Source organism: Tupaia chinensis, unplaced genomic scaffold (assembly GCF_000334495.1).
Source record: "Tupaia chinensis unplaced genomic scaffold, TupChi_1.0 Scaffold147980_1, whole genome shotgun sequence".
NCBI lineage: Eukaryota > Metazoa > Chordata > Mammalia > Scandentia > Tupaiidae > Tupaia > Tupaia belangeri.
This window is the reverse complement of record NW_006207830.1, coordinates 497,778-514,321: the sequence shown is the minus strand read 5'-3', so window position 1 is coordinate 514,321 and position 16,544 is coordinate 497,778. Positions and strand designations below refer to the sequence as shown.

At 37.9% G+C, this 16,544-nt stretch overlaps 1 protein-coding gene across 1 annotated transcript; it reads right to left on the bottom strand.

Moving 5' to 3' along the window:
* Positions 1-554: 554 nt before the first annotated feature.
* Positions 555-1,493, bottom strand: LOC102484504 (putative olfactory receptor 10D4). Its single transcript, XM_006169985.2, has one exon. The coding sequence runs from the start codon at positions 1,488-1,490 to the stop codon at positions 555-557; it is 936 nt and encodes a 311-aa protein (XP_006170047.1). The 5' UTR covers positions 1,491-1,493.
* Positions 1,494-16,544: the final 15,051 nt, after the last annotated feature.

Here is a 16,544-nt window from a genome sequence, read left to right as displayed (position 1 = left end):
TTCATGACTTTCCAAGTTTCATAATGCCACAAAAGTATCCAGATCCCAATGAACTTAAACACTAAACATCTTAATCACCTAAGACCATGCTGTAGAATGATCTTTTCTACAACAATATGTAAGTTAGTTTGGGATTTTTGTGTGGATTGGCCAAAATTTGGTGTTTATATTTCACAAGAAGAAAGTATATGGAATTCGCAGTTTCTATTTAGCTTAGGGTCACTCAGATTTTCCCCTATAGTTCCCATTTCTCTCTATATATATGTAAATGAACTATTAACTGATACCATGATATAACACAGACATGTTTTAAAATAATGTGGTTAAACGGTAGGTTGATGCAGAGGATAATTCATTCCAAAATGCCTCAGATGAGAATGTGACCCAATAAATAGAAAATGAAGCCCACAGGCTTTGTCACAGGGACAGGGTACTGCAGTGTGACCCGGGGACTACATAGCGGGACTGGGTTTGGATATTACCATTCTACCAGTCTCCTTCTCATTGAAAAAGAAATGAAGATTAAACTTTGTCTAGAAGAACACTAAGTTTTTTCATATATTTTCCTCAGCAGAGCCTGCCTTACCAAATACATTTCGTAAGGCTGACTTTACATCCTTATTTCTCAGGCTATAGATGAGGGGGTTCAACAAGGGACTTACAAGATTATTGAAGATCTGAATTGTGGCACCAAATAAAGGACTGGGATTATGCTGAAGAAAGATGATAATCACTGGTCCATAAAAACAAAGAATTGCAGAGAGGTGGGCACTGCAGGTTGAGAAAACCCGATGTCTGCCCTCTGCTGAGCGGATCTTTGATATGGAGACCCCAATACGAATGTAGGAAACAAAAATGAGGAATAGGCATGTAAAAACCACAAGACCAACATTTGTAAAACCTACCCTCTGGGCTACAGATGTGTCCTCACAGGCTAGAGGTAACACCGCAGGCACATCACAGAAGAAATAGGCCACCTCGTTAGACCCACAGTAGGGTAGCTGGAAGGTGAGGGAGCTTAGGGTAATGGCCTGGGCAGAGCCACCCAGCCAGGAGCCAGTGGCCAAGATGGAGCAGACCCTGGGATTCATGAAGACCGTGTACCTGAGGGGATGACAAATAGCTACATAGCGGTCCAAGCCCATCACCGTATACAGGAAGCACTCAGTGCAGCCCAGGAAATGGTGGAAGAAGAGCTGGGCAGCACAACCCTGGAAAGAGATCCTTTGACTCTTCCCTGAAAGGTTCAACAGCATTTTGGGAGTAGTTGTTGAAGAGAACCCCAGGTCCAAGAAGGAGAGGTTTCCCAAGAAAAAATACATGGGAGTGTGAAGCTGAGAGGAGGAGAGGATCACTGTGAGGATGAGCACATTTCCCAAGAGGGTGCACAAATATATTGACAAGAATAGGAATAAAAGGGCTGTCTCTAGGCCCTCTGTCTCAGGGATCCCCAGCAGGATGAATTCAGTCACCATTGTGTGATTTCTCATTTTTATGGATAATCAGCTCTTGGGTGTCTAGAAAAAGAAAGATGAGGATAAGTTGAATACATCTATAAATTAGTTCTGTTCAGTTCAATAAAACAGAGAAGCAGCCCAAGACCTAGGCACTGATGGAGAAGAGCTCCCTGATAGAGCCACTATGCTCTGCCCCCATCTCTCTCTGAGCATCTATGCAAGGCAGTCTGACTGCGGATGCCCCTCAGCACAGCCTCACTAAACAGCCTACAGACTGCCCACCTGCTCCCACACTTCATGTACAGTATGAAGTTATGTTAATTCCAAATACACCTGTGACTCTAAAGGACAATACAAAGGCTCAATGTTTTTACATTAAAGAAAGGCTCATCCAGATTTCTTACATTCATGAGAGACAGTTTGGTCACATAGCCTGGTAGTCACTTAGGATCATGTCTGCTGCAAAGACAAAGACACATCTTCCCAAATTGCTTTCTCAGGTGTGAAGGTCAACCATGAGAAACCAGCTCGAAGTCGGGGTGGTGTCTTTGGAATCTCTTAATGTACCAAACACTGCATAAAAAGCCCCTTTCTCTGGAATCATCTGCTTCAGTCCATATTTGTAACAGGCAGCCTCCACCTCCTTCTCCAAAGTCTGAAATTATCCAACCTGGTCCACGTTAACAGCACCCTAATTTTGTGGAGCATAAGATATAGGTTAGAGAGAGTAAAAACTTCTTTATAAATTTCTTAGTTTGATAAATTCTGATAAGATTTTCTACTTGTTCAAACTATTCCAAGACAGATTTTCAAATTATAAATGTATGAATGTACTCTACTGTCTAAGCCTCTATTACTCACCTCTCATCTGTCTGTCTTTCTTTCCCACCCACCCATCTCTTTCTTTGCTGGAGTTAATGAGAAGAATGAAGACCAAGATAAAAAGCAAGGGACAAAATTTGGGCACTTACATGGCAACAGGGAACATGACAGGCCAGTGCTATTGAGTGGAGTTTCCCATCTTTCTGCAGCAGAAGAAAGGAGCCTCCTAAACCCACATTAGCCTGCAGTCTGTGATCTCCTTTACAGTCACTTTCCAATAAAACATCACACATCTATTGTGTTCAGCGTCCTTATAATTACTTCCTTTGTGAGTGCAGGAACTGCCATCATCTCCAAACATAGGAGATTTTAAATAAATTTGGTCTTCCTTTGGGTATTAATCCCCTGACATTATTGGGCAAGGGAGCAATTAATCTGTATAATTGGACCTTAGAAATAAATGAAAGAGAGTGAGAAAGAGAGAGAGAACTTGATTAAAATAGCTATCTTTGTAAAATATTTCTTCATGGAGTAAAAATTATAAAATATTCCTTTGACACAGATATTGGGCAAATTTTGTGAGATGTTTCTATTTTTACTGCTTTTTTTTTATATGTATACATTGCTTTTCATGGCTAAGTTAAATGTTATCTTACTACATATTGCCAGCAGGATGGACTTACGACAGCCATAGCAAGTCAGAGAATTTAGGAAACTGATGAAAACTAGTCCTAGAAAGATGGAACCTACAGAAGCTTCAGGGAAACCAGGGAAAAGTAGAAACTAGGGAAGCTCTTAGATGAAGAAGGTACAGTGCAGCCTCAGGGCTCTGCCACCAGGTGATGCAGCCTCAGGGCTCTGCCACCAGGTGATGCAGCCTCAATTGCTGTTGTTCCTGTAGCCCTCAATTAAGATTTCAAATATGGTTTTCTTGTCTGAGTCAGATGCCTTGCCTCTGACCAGGGTCTTGAACATATAAAATATTTGTGTTTACTAAAACAGAAATTTGTTCACTTGATTTTTGTTTGTTTGTTTTGTTTTGTTTTGCCATACAGTACACATGTGAGAGAGAGAGAGAGAGAGAGAGAGAGAAAGTGAAATTCTTTCCTGCTCCCATCCCCCCTGTCCTCCCCCAGGAGAAATGGTTTTAATGCAATCTCCACTCTCCTCTTGGGAGACTGGACCCACATGCGCACATGTGAATTTCAAGTTACCAGTCCAGGATTCAAACCACTAGACCACCTGCTGGCCCCTTTGATGTGGTTTTAAGCTAGTATTAAAAATGTTGTTTTGAAGTATTTTGTCCATTGTGGAGTGGCTTAATCAAGCTAGGTAATTTGTACTACCTCACACTTATTTTCTTGTTCACTTAAAATTGATTTTCTTAATAATTTCAAGTGTACAATACATAGTTATCAAGAATAGCTTCCATGCTGCAGAGCCCTATAATATCCCTCTGTGTTACTGAAACTCTATTCTTTGATCACCATCTCAAACCCCATCTTCCAATCCCTGTATCATTCTATTCTCTGCTTCTATTGGAAAAAACATTTTATATTCCTCTTATGAATGAGATCAAGCTGTAATTATCTGTGTCTGATTTATTTCACATGTCATAAGATGTACATCATTCAGATTGTTGCAAATAGCAGAATTTCCCAGTTATTTTAAGACTGATAACATTATATATATATTATATATATATATATATATATATATATCCCATCTCCTTTTTTTTCCAAAATTTTTTATTATTATTTTTATTTCAATTTTCTTTATATATTCAATCACCTTATTTAGCTTGCAAAGTGAATATTCCAATATTTGTACAATTCTCACCAGTCCAGTTGACAATACTATAAATTTATCTTCAACAGATAATAGCCCATTTCTTTGTCCCATAAATGCCTTACCTCTTTATTTTTTCCCTTAATGTCCTTCCTCAGACTCTACCTCTTCACCCACCATCTTTCAACACTGTATCTGGTATTTATAACCATTTACTATGTTTCTATACTCTACAGTCATTCAGTTCGGTCATGGAGTGTGGACCCTCGGCATATATTAAGTGGATGCATACAAAGTCTCTTCTTCAAAGCCTGACTTGCTTCACTCAGTGGTAAATCATCCATTTTCATCCACTCTGTGTCAAAAGCCAGGATATATTTTTTTTTTAACAGCTGAGTAGTATTTCATAGAGTATATGTGCCACAGTTTTGCAAATCATTCATCTGTTATTTCCATGTCTTGGCAATTGTGAATAATGCCACAATAAACATCTATGTGCAAGCGCTTTTCTGATTAAGAATTTTTCTGTCCTTTTGGTAGATACCAAAGAGTGGGATTGCTGAATCATATGGTAGTTCTATTTGTAGATCTCTCAGGAATCGCCAAATTGTTCTCCAAGGTTGCTGGGCCAATTTACATCCCCACCAGCAATGTAAGAGAGTTTTCCTTTCACCACAACCCCACAAGCATCTATCATTTTTTTGTTTTGTTAATTGTAGTCATTCTGATTGGGGTTAGGTGGTAACTCATCTTGGTTTTGATCTGCATCTCACTTACAATGAGGGATGTTGAGCATTTTTCTATATGCCTTTTTGCTATTCATATGTCTTCCTTAGAGAGTCCTTTTTTCAACTCATTCTTCCATCTTTTAATAGGGTTGATCATATTTTTTCAGGACAGCTGCTTCAGTTCCTTGTGTATTCTGGTTATCTGTCCTTTATCTGATGCATAATTTCCAAAAATATTTTTTTCCATTCTGAGGGCTGTCAATTCACACTAATTACTATTTGTTTTGCTTTAGAGAATCTTCTTAATCTTATGTAATCCCAGTTGTCTATTTTTGGGATTATTGACTGTGCTTTGGGGATCTTACTCAAGAAATCTTTGCCTACTCCAATGTCTTCCAGAGTTTCCCCAGTGTTTTTCAGCAGCAATTTTATTTTGAAGACATAGGTTTAGATCTTTGATTCTCTTTCAGTTGATTTTTGCCAGTGGTGAGAGGTAAGGGTTCACATTCATCTTTCTTCAGGTGAATATCCAGTTTTTGCAGCACCATTTACTAAAGAGGTTTTCCTTTTCCCATTGGATTGACTGCTATCCTTTGTCAAAGATCAGTTGGCTGTATGTTTGGGAGTTTATTTCTGGGGACTCTATATTTTTCCAGTGGTTCACCTGTCTGTTTCTGAGCCAATACCATGCTTTTTTTTGAAGAGATTTTCGCTATAGGGCGCGTACGCTCGCCAGACAGACAGAGAGAGACATAGAGACAGAAAGTGAGAAATCACCCCCCAGGTCATGCCGCAATCCCTTCTCCACCATTCTCCTCTCAGGATCTTGGGCACGCATGCACGCGTGCCCGGCGTGAGTTTTAAGCCACTGGGTCCGGGACGCGAACCGTGGTCGACTAGGTGGGGGTCCAGCAACATAGCCATTACGCTAACTGCTGGTTCCCTACCATGCTATTTTGATTACTACAGCTTTTAGTATATTTTGGGGTCAGGGAGTTCGGTGCTGCCCATTCCACTCTTCTTGTGCAGAATTGCTTTGGCAATATGAGGTCTTTTATGATTCCAGACAAATTTTATGATTGTCTTTTCTAGATCTGTGCACATTGTCTCTGGTACTTTTATTTAGATTTCATTAAATATTTAGATTAATTTGGGTAGAATTGCCATTTTGATCATATTAATTTTTCCAATCCAGGAACATGGAATGTCCTTCCACCTTTTTGTGTCATTTTCAATTTCTTTTTTTAGCTTTTCAAAGTTTTCCTTGTGGAGGTCTTTAACTTCTTTGGCTAGATTTATTCCTAGGTATCCTATACTTTTTGTGGCTATCCTGAATGCAATTACTTTTTTCAGTTCTATATCAGTCTGCCTGCTGTTTGTATATAGAAATGCTATAGATTTCTGTATTTTGATTTTGTATCCTGCAATTTTACTGTAATTCATGTATTACTTCCAGGAATTTTTTTATGGATACCATTGGCTCTTCTATATATACAATCCTGTCATCTGTAAATAAAAAGAGTTTCATCTCTTCTTTTCCTATGTGAATACCTTTTATTTTATTCTCTTTTCTGATTGCATTGGCAAGGACTTCTAGTACTATATTGAAAAGGAGTGGAGAAAGTGGGCATCCTTGTTTTGTATCATTTTTTAGTGGAAAAGCTTTCATCTTTTCTCCATTCAGGATGATGTTTGCTATGAGTTTTGAATAGATAGCTTTTATTGTGTTGAGAAGTGACACTTCTATGCCAATTTTGCTGTGAGTTTTGATCATAAAGTGATGTTGTATGTTATCAAATACTGTTTCTACATTGATATGGTCACATGATTTTTTCTGTTTCTTTCTGTTAATATGGTGTATTAAATTTATGGTTTTGGATGTGTTGACTCAACCTTGCCTCCCTGGAATCAAACCTACCTGGTCATAATATAGAATCATTTTTATAAGTTGTTGGATATGATTTGCTAGTATCTTACTGAGAATCTTTGCATCTATATTCATCAGAGACATTGGTCTATAGTTTTCCTTCCTTGTCTTGTCCTTATCTGCTTTAAAGATAAGGGTGATGAAGTCTTTATAGAATGAATTACAGATAGAGTCACCCTTTTGGATCTTTAGAAATAACTTGAGCAGAATGGGGGTTAACTCTTCCTTAAAAGTTTTGTAGAATTCATAGGTGAATCCATCAGGACCAGGACTTTTCTTTGTTGCGAGGTTATTTCTTACTGATTCAATATCCTGGCTTTTTATAAACTTATTCAGACTTTCTATATCCTTCTGGCTGAATCTTGGTAGATTTTATGTGTCCAGGAATTTATCCATCTCATCCAGATTGTCTTATTTCTTGGCATTAGTTATTCATAGGATCCTCTAATGATTGTATTTCTTTTATGTCTGTTGTTATATTGCCAGCTTCATTGCAAATTTGATTTACCTAGTTTCTTTCTCTCCTCTTCTTAATACATCTCACTAGTGGTTATCAATTTTGTTTATCTTTTCATAGAACCAGCTTTTACTTTCATTTGTTTTCTGTATAGTTCATTTATGTTCTAATTCATTTATTTCTGCTCATATCTTTATTATTTCCTTTCTCCTGGTGTTTTTTGGATTCTTTTTTTTTGTTGTTGCTTTTTCTACTATCTGAGGCACAATGTTAGGTGATCCATTTGTCTTCTTTCTGTCTTCTTCTTATGTGCACTATTTTCTATGAACTTCCCTCTTATGACTACTTTTGCAGTGTCTCAAACATTATGGAAACTCGTGTCCTCATTGTTATTGGCTTCCAGGAATCTTTTTTATTTTGGTCTTTATTTCTTCAGTAATTGCCAAGTCATTCAGGAGTAGGTTATTTAGTTTCCATGTATTTGTGTATTTTTGAGGATTTCTCTTGAAATGAAAATCAAGTTTAATTCCATCATGTTGGAGAAGATGCTGGATATAATTTCTATGCCTTTGAGTCTGTAGAGGCTTGTTTTATGCCCTATGATATGGTCAATCTTAAAGAAGGTTCCATGTGGGGGTGAGAAAGAATTGTATCTCGTGGTTTTTGAGTGGAAAGTTCTATAGATGTCTGTTAAGTCCATTTGATTTATGATATAATTTATATCCTTTATCTACTTACTTATTTTTTATCTAGATGATCTGTCCAGAGGAGTTAGTGTGGTGTTGAGGTCTCCAACAATTAATGTGTTGCAGTATCTGTCTCCTTTTCAATCTAACAGTCTTTCCTTCACATATGTGGGTGCCCCTGTTTTAGGTGCATAGATATTTATACGTGTTATATCTTCTTGATTAACCCTTTTATTACAATATAGTGTTGGTCTTTTTCTCTTCGAACAGTTTTGCTTTAAAGCCTATTTTGTTGGAAATTAATATTGCGACTCCAGTTCTTTTTTTGTTCCTATTTGCATGGAATACCTTTTTACCTTTTCCAGCCCTTCTCTGTTAGTCTTTTTGTCTTTCTCTATGAGATAAAGGCATGGCAAGACATAGAGGATTTCTTTCTTTTTTTTTTTTTTCAAAACCATTTAGCTAGTCTGTGTTTCTTTATTGGAGAATTTAATCCATTAACATTCAATGTTATTATCGATATTTCCAGACTTTTCCATACCTTTAAGTTGACCATTGTCTTGGCTGTCTTTTATTTCCATATTTCTGACTGTTCATCCTTTAGTGTTCCTGGCACAAGACACTTTTTAGAACTTTTTGAAGAGCTCGTCTGGTGTCAGCAATTTCTTTCATGTATTGTTTGAATGAGAAGACTTTAATCTTTTTTCCCATATGAAGGATAATATTGCTGAATATAATAACCTTAGTTGAAATTGTTTCTCTCTTAACATTTTCAATATGTCTTCTCATTCTTTCTTTGCTTGCATTATTGCTGTTGAAAGGTCTGGTGTTAGACTGATGGGATGACCTTTGTAAGTCACTTGTTGTTTCTTTCTTAGCAGTTTTAGTATTTTGTCTTTATCTGTGGTCTTGGGCAGTATGACTAAGATGTGCCTTGGGGAAGATTTTATCGAATTGATTGTATTTGGGTCTCTTCTATTTCTTGGATCTGGAAGTGTGGTTGCTTCTCTAGACTTGGGAAGTTTTCTTCCAGGATTTCATGGAATAGATTTTTCCATGCCTTTGTTAGTTTCTTCTTCTTCTGGAATACCAATTATTCGGATGTTTGAATGTTTAATGTTATCTTATATTTCTCGTATATTATCCTCATGTCTTTTTTTGTTTTTTTGAGAGGTTTTTGTGACAGGGCATGTGCACTCACCAGAGAGACAGAGAGACAGAAAGCGAGAAATCATCCTCCAGGGGGGATAGCCATGCCACAATCCCTTCTCCTCCATTCTCCTCTTGGGATCTTGGGCATGCATGCACTCACGCCTGGCGTGTGTTTAAGCCACTGTGGAATTGTTCCTTGCCCACTTAATTTAGACAGTCATTTCTTATCATGTGCTCAGAGGTTAAGGAAAAACTTAGAAGATTTAATACTAAGAAGTTAATGGACAGAGTCACCCTGTTTGAAATGTTCTTCTCTCATGTCACTTGAATCAGGAATTCTGGCTTAGTGCACAGGTCAACTGTGTGTTGCAGAAACTGTGAAACAGCACTGCATGATGTAGAACTATAGAGGGAAGCCAAATGGTAATTGAGATGGAATGATGGAATTCTTGCCATGATTCCCTGAGCACTCTGGGAAACTGATGCTTGTTCTAATTCTGCAGCGTGAGTTGAGCAATGAAATCAGAGCCTGAGAGCAATGATCAAGGGCTTATAATACTCTTGGGTACCCCATGCTCTAGACTACAATAATATTATATAATCAAATGATGTTGGAATTGGTGAGGCATGACTACCCAGGCTGAGGTCATTGGTAGCACTTATGTATAGAATGATCCAGACTTGTGCTCTAATATGCTGTGGTCTGGTTCAGAAGAGACTCAACGAGGTTTCCAGAAGTTCTGATGTAATCTTAAGGATTCCCATATTCACATGAAGAGCCCTGTGTTGGAGGGGGAACCTTAAATCTTGTGTCATGAGTAATGTTGTTGACCTCTCTCCAACATACACTGACTGTGCCACTTGTTTTGTATATCATTAAAACAACTAAATTTGATTTTTTTTGTTATTACTGAGAGTGAAGTGAAGAAATTAACTCTTCCATAGTGTCCTTGTGTTGCAACTCACTCCCAGTCTCAGAAGGCAAGCATTATGATCACACGTGTCCAGTGTGTAAAGAGAGATCTTGGGATGAGAACCCAGGACTTCCTCTTATGACTTCAGCATATAGAGCACCACTCTGCTGGCTTGAGCTAGTGAAAGGGTTATTGTTTTTGAGTTTTGTTCATTTGGTCAATTCAGCAAGAATTAAAGAAAAAATCTTTCTGTCTCATTATAATCTTATATTTCCCACTCATTCCTCTGTGTTCTCATCTATCTAACAAGATAATTTGAAATATATTTATTAAACAGACACAGAGTCACAGAATTAGCATGCCAGAAGAGTTGGGAGGGAAACTAGAAGTCGTCTAGTCCAGGGGATGTTTCTGTCTTTGATGTAAGAGTCATCCTTTGATGCTAAAACAAGTACATACAAATTTGAGGCTAACAGAATATTTACATAATTGTAAAGAACTCTCTCTCCAAAAGAAGATCATTATAAATTAGACAATAAAATAAAAGCTTTGTAGATGAGTAATCTGAAAGACCCATTCTGAATGAAAAAATCGATATTAATCGCACTAGTGATAGGATAAATTCCCAGCAAAGGCCTCACAACATGATGTACTGGGACAAGCACAAAAATCATTCATGGGTTCCTCCTAGCAAAATTGCAGAACTTGAATCAGGTGAAAACATCAGAGAGACTCAAACTGGATTATTCGGATGTTTGAATGTTTAATGTTATCTTATATTTCTCGTATATTATCCTCATGTCTTTTTTTGTTTTTTTGAGAGGTTTTTGTGACAGGGCATGTGCACTCACCAGAGAGACAGAGAGACAGAAAGCGAGAAATCATCCTCCAGGGGGGATAGCCATGCCACAATCCCTTCTCCTCCATTCTCCTCTTGGGATCTTGGGCATGCATGCACTCACGCCTGGCGTGTGTTTAAGCCACTGTGGAATTGTTCCTTGCCCACTTAATTTAGACAGTCATTTCTTATCATGTGCTCAGAGGTTAAGGAAAAACTTAGAAGATTTAATACTAAGAAGTTAATGGACAGAGTCACCCTGTTTGAAATGTTCTTCTCTCATGTCACTTGAATCAGGAATTCTGGCTTAGTGCACAGGTCAACTGTGTGTTGCAGAAACTGTGAAACAGCACTGCATGATGTAGAACTATAGAGGGAAGCCAAATGGTAATTGAGATGGAATGATGGAATTCTTGCCATGATTCCCTGAGCACTCTGGGAAACTGATGCTTGTTCTAATTCTGCAGCGTGAGTTGAGCAATGAAATCAGAGCCTGAGAGCAATGATCAAGGGCTTATAATACTCTTGGGTACCCCATGCTCTAGACTACAATAATATTATATAATCAAATGATGTTGGAATTGGTGAGGCATGACTACCCAGGCTGAGGTCATTGGTAGCACTTATGTATAGAATGATCCAGACTTGTGCTCTAATATGCTGTGGTCTGGTTCAGAAGAGACTCAACGAGGTTTCCAGAAGTTCTGATGTAATCTTAAGGATTCCCATATTCACATGAAGAGCCCTGTGTTGGAGGGGGAACCTTAAATCTTGTGTCATGAGTAATGTTGTTGACCTCTCTCCAACATACACTGACTGTGCCACTTGTTTTGTATATCATTAAAACAACTAAATTTGATTTTTTTTGTTATTACTGAGAGTGAAGTGAAGAAATTAACTCTTCCATAGTGTCCTTGTGTTGCAACTCACTCCCAGTCTCAGAAGGCAAGCATTATGATCACACGTGTCCAGTGTGTAAAGAGAGATCTTGGGATGAGAACCCAGGACTTCCTCTTATGACTTCAGCATATAGAGCACCACTCTGCTGGCTTGAGCTAGTGAAAGGGTTATTGTTTTTGAGTTTTGTTCATTTGGTCAATTCAGCAAGAATTAAAGAAAAAATCTTTCTGTCTCATTATAATCTTATATTTCCCACTCATTCCTCTGTGTTCTCATCTATCTAACAAGATAATTTGAAATATATTTATTAAACAGACACAGAGTCACAGAATTAGCATGCCAGAAGAGTTGGGAGGGAAACTAGAAGTCGTCTAGTCCAGGGGATGTTTCTGTCTTTGATGTAAGAGTCATCCTTTGATGCTAAAACAAGTACATACAAATTTGAGGCTAACAGAATATTTACATAATTGTAAAGAACTCTCTCTCCAAAAGAAGATCATTATAAATTAGACAATAAAATAAAAGCTTTGTAGATGAGTAATCTGAAAGACCCATTCTGAATGAAAAAATCGATATTAATCGCACTAGTGATAGGATAAATTCCCAGCAAAGGCCTCACAACATGATGTACTGGGACAAGCACAAAAATCATTCATGGGTTCCTCCTAGCAAAATTGCAGAACTTGAATCAGGTGAAAACATCAGAGAGACTCAAACTGGATTGATGGATGTTCTACAAAATGCCAGGCCTGGAATTATTAGAAACTTTAACATCTGGGATACAGAGCATGACTAAGGAACTATTCTAGGTGAAAGGAAACTAAAGCTAAGTGATGATGCAATGTGTTTTCTGGATTGCTTTTGCTTATTTTTCTTTTCTTTTTTTTGTATAAAGAATATTATTGGAATATTTGTTTAAATCTAAAGAATATAGATTAGATTATAGTATCTATGGATACTATAAATATAAACCAGTGTTTATCCTCTGGTTTTGATAACTGCATTATTGTTGCATAAGAGGGTGTCTTTTATTTGAATGAAGTTTAAGTAATATATGTAAGATAATGGAGCATGTCTCCGCAGCTCATGTTCCTGGTTCAGACGAAAACATATACATAGATCCATGTTCACACACATGTATGAGAGAGAGGGAGAAAAAAAGGACAGAGAGGATAAAGCAAATATAAAGACAACATTTGGGGATCTAAATAACAGGTGCATATATATTATTTGTATCACTTTTTCAGCTTTTTTGTATATTTAAAATTATGTCTAAATTTTCAGAAGTTAATTTGATGAAGCTTCCAGAGATGTTTCATAGAATAGAAAGCTAAAAATTAAATCTTTCAAATTTAACTAATTTATGTTTAAACATTTTCAGTGTTATATGTTAGGGGATATAAAACTTGTGATTCCACAGTGATGATCTCTTACAACAAAATGAATTTAGTGCTTTTTTTTTTTTTTTTTGAGAGGTTTTTGCTATATGGCACCAGTGCTTGCCAGAAAGAAAGAGACAGAAAGACAGAAAGTGAGAAATCACCACCTGGGGGGGATGGACATGCCACAGTTCTTTCTCCTCCATTCTCCTCTCTGGATTTTGGGCATGCACGCACACATGCCCGGAGTGAGTTTAAGCCACCGAATCTGGAACTCGAACTGTGGTCGACTACATAGGAGTTAACCAACATTTTCATTACGCCAACTGCTGGTCCCTTAATTTAGTTTTTTTGACTTGTTCAGAGACTAAGTAAAGTCTTATAACATTAAGTTCATCCACAAAGTTCTCAGTGGGCATAATAAATTTGTAAATCAGAAAGAGAACTGAACTGCAAATCAGGAGACCAGGAGTCTACTTTTAATTCTGCGGTACACTAAGGGAATTACTGAATCTGGCTCTTGGCTAAAAACCCAGCCATTTAAAGAACAATGAATCAACTGGGGAGAAGATAGACACAGGACTAGTTGGAATGATATTTTAATGAATATTACAGGAAAACTAGTATGGTAAAATAAAAGAGATTTTCTAAAGCATTGCAACCTTACATGTATTTATTAACTTTTATTCTTGCCGTATATTTCCTTGTAGTGGCACGTGGTAAAATGCTTGTAGCAAAAATGTGTATGTGTGTGTTAAAAGAACAGAGAAGTAGAGATTGTAAAACATTCTTATGCCTTTTTTAACCTTTGCCCACCACAAAAGGAAGGGAAAAAAATGGATAATCAAGGTGGCCATGACTGTTTTGTTTCCCAATGAACAGAATATTTGAATTATATAAACCTTGCTATAAAGAATAGTTACTAAGTTTTTTGATGTTTATATTAAACAGACATGCAAGATTTAGCTGTTTATTTACATTTTATCCTTAAACAATTGACATGCTTAATGTTTAACCCAATTATAGTTTACCTGAGAGGAACTTCAGTCACTAAGTTTCCTTAAAGTTGGATTATTATCTTTAAAATTCAGTATTTTGAAATTTTGAAAGTTGTTTGTAAACTGTCAAGAGCTATGAAGTATGAGCTAAAATGTTATGCTATGTAAAGTAAATGTTTGTGGAAAAATATAAAAATAAATAAACAAAAGAAAAAAGAAGTTGGATTACTCTGATTTCCATTGATTCAAATGACAGTGATGACCTACCTGTAAAATATAATAATAGTGTCTCACAGTAGAAGCTATAACATGGCACAGCATAGTGCAATGGAGACCGGTAGGTGCTATCACTAGGGCTCATTTGATAATTTCAGCAGCTAAAATTATTAGCTAGCTCATCTTAAACTCACAAGGGTGACTCAGTTTCTAATTAGAAAACTGACTTTTATTTATGTTTTTAAAGAATTATTTATTTAATTTTATTTATTATTATGATTTTTTAATTTGATGAAAGAGAGAGAAAGAAAGAAAGCCAGCAGGTCCAGGACTCAAACCACAGTCAGCCATGTGGTAGTTCAGTGCCTTAATTATCATGCCACCTGTGTGCTCCAATAACTGATTTTTCAATTACCTTTGTTGATAGAATCATAGGCAACAGTATTCCATTATAAAGTGTCATTTTACTTAAAACATACACCTAGTTAGCACTTTTAAATTCTCTCTTTTCTTTTACTTCTTTTCCTTTTCTCCCTCCCAATCTTTCTCTTTCTTGTTTTGGCCTGGCTCTCTTCCTTTCTCTCTCTTTTTTTTTCTTCTCTCTTTTTTCATGTGAAAGAATTAACTTGGTTTACAAGAGAAGTCAGAAACCACTGTTAAGTAAAATATAAAAACAAAGAAAAAACTAAATCAGAAAAAGAGAAATGAGAATATGGTTGTTATAATGATAAATATACTTTCTATAAATAAAATATATTTTATTATTCAGTATTATGGAACATAGAGATTAGAGAAAGCAAACTAAGTTATGTGAATCTTACTTGGAAAAAGAAAAAGAAACCAGGTTTTTTCTCATTGGGAAGGGAATTATGTTGTTATTTTTTTGCATTTAAACAAAAATTCTAACAAAGGATGTCAGACAGACATAGAGATAAAGCACTGTTCTACTTTTTTTAATTATGAAAAAAGTTTGGAGCAACATACCAAAACATGATTTTTTAATCAACTTTTACAAAACTGTTTTAGCGGCAATTGAGAATTTATCCAGGCTCATGTCATCCCAGGAGTCTGGAAATGCCATGAAAGTATCCAGATCTCAATGAATCTGAACACTAAAAATCTTAAAACTGTCGCTTCAAAGAAGACTCGTGACGCTCGATCCTTCCGCAAGCTTTATTCCCCAGGAGGATTACAATACTTCTTCTTCTTTTCTCCTCGCCCATCTCCCTTAAATCCTATCCCAGGGCCAATCTATTCTAGCCACCAGGTGGCTGCCAATTGGTCAACATCGGACTTCTGCGTTCTGGGGCAGGGATTATGTCCAAATATGGACTTGTTTGTTGTGAGGTCTGAATGCGTTAGGCGCCATGTTGGGGTGGAGGCGCTCCACAGCTCCCCCTTTTTGTTTATGTTGCAGGAGAGGGTAGAGGTCACAGCCCCCGAATGTGAAGGACCATGTACGGAAGTCTGTCTCATGCGCGAGGGCATCAGACTGACTGCCCACCTGTCCGACACCGATTTTTTGGGGATGGGAGTGGCAGTGTCGACCCATATGCAGCTGGACATGCCCTCCTCGGGGCGACCCTTTCAGGGCTCCCGAGTGCAGTATTATTCTCACATCCTGCTATGTTTCTTACTGCCCCAGCGCCGCAACCCAGACCTCAGGGGATTGGCCCACTTCTATGGCAGCAAGTGCCTGTGCTAGGAATGCACGGTCATGTGCATTTTCGGTGTACACGGCAGAGGCAAAAGAAGCACAGGATGCAAAGGGCGAACAAAAGGATTGCTAGGGAACCCATCCCCGCCCATTCTTTCAGATGAGCTGCAGCTTGGGCAATCCATGAGGCCAGGGCACGAGCAACGTCTGGATTTACTCAGGTGGAATTGATGCGGATGATCTCTAATCGTAGAGTCTCTGTGAGCTTGTCGAATTCCAGGGACCAGTTACCTGTGAGGTGGAAGGAAAGCTCTCGAGAGAGGTTAGCAGCAAGAGACATGTTGTGATAAGGGATACCGGTTACACATCAACCCTCTGGTTTAGAATCATGATGCCGCCACGCAGATGACTGTTGATACTACTTTGAGTATCCAGTGCTTGAGAGACATTGGAGGATAGATTGTTTAATTGGGTGGCAGTTTGAACATTGGTATGAAGTGCAGCTGCGGCTGTTGCTGCTGCGGCGCTCCCTCGGCCCCGGGATTTGGCGAGCACGCTACGGCCGCGGGGCTGTAACACTCGGGGAGGGTCGGCGCCACAGCCTGTGAGGGGCGACGGGGCACCC

What these genes read in the sequence shown, in the direction of transcription:
- LOC102484504 (XM_006169985.2), bottom strand. Translation starts at nt 1,490, where the DNA reads ATGAGAAATCACACAATGGTGACTGAATTCATCCTGCTGGGGATCCCT.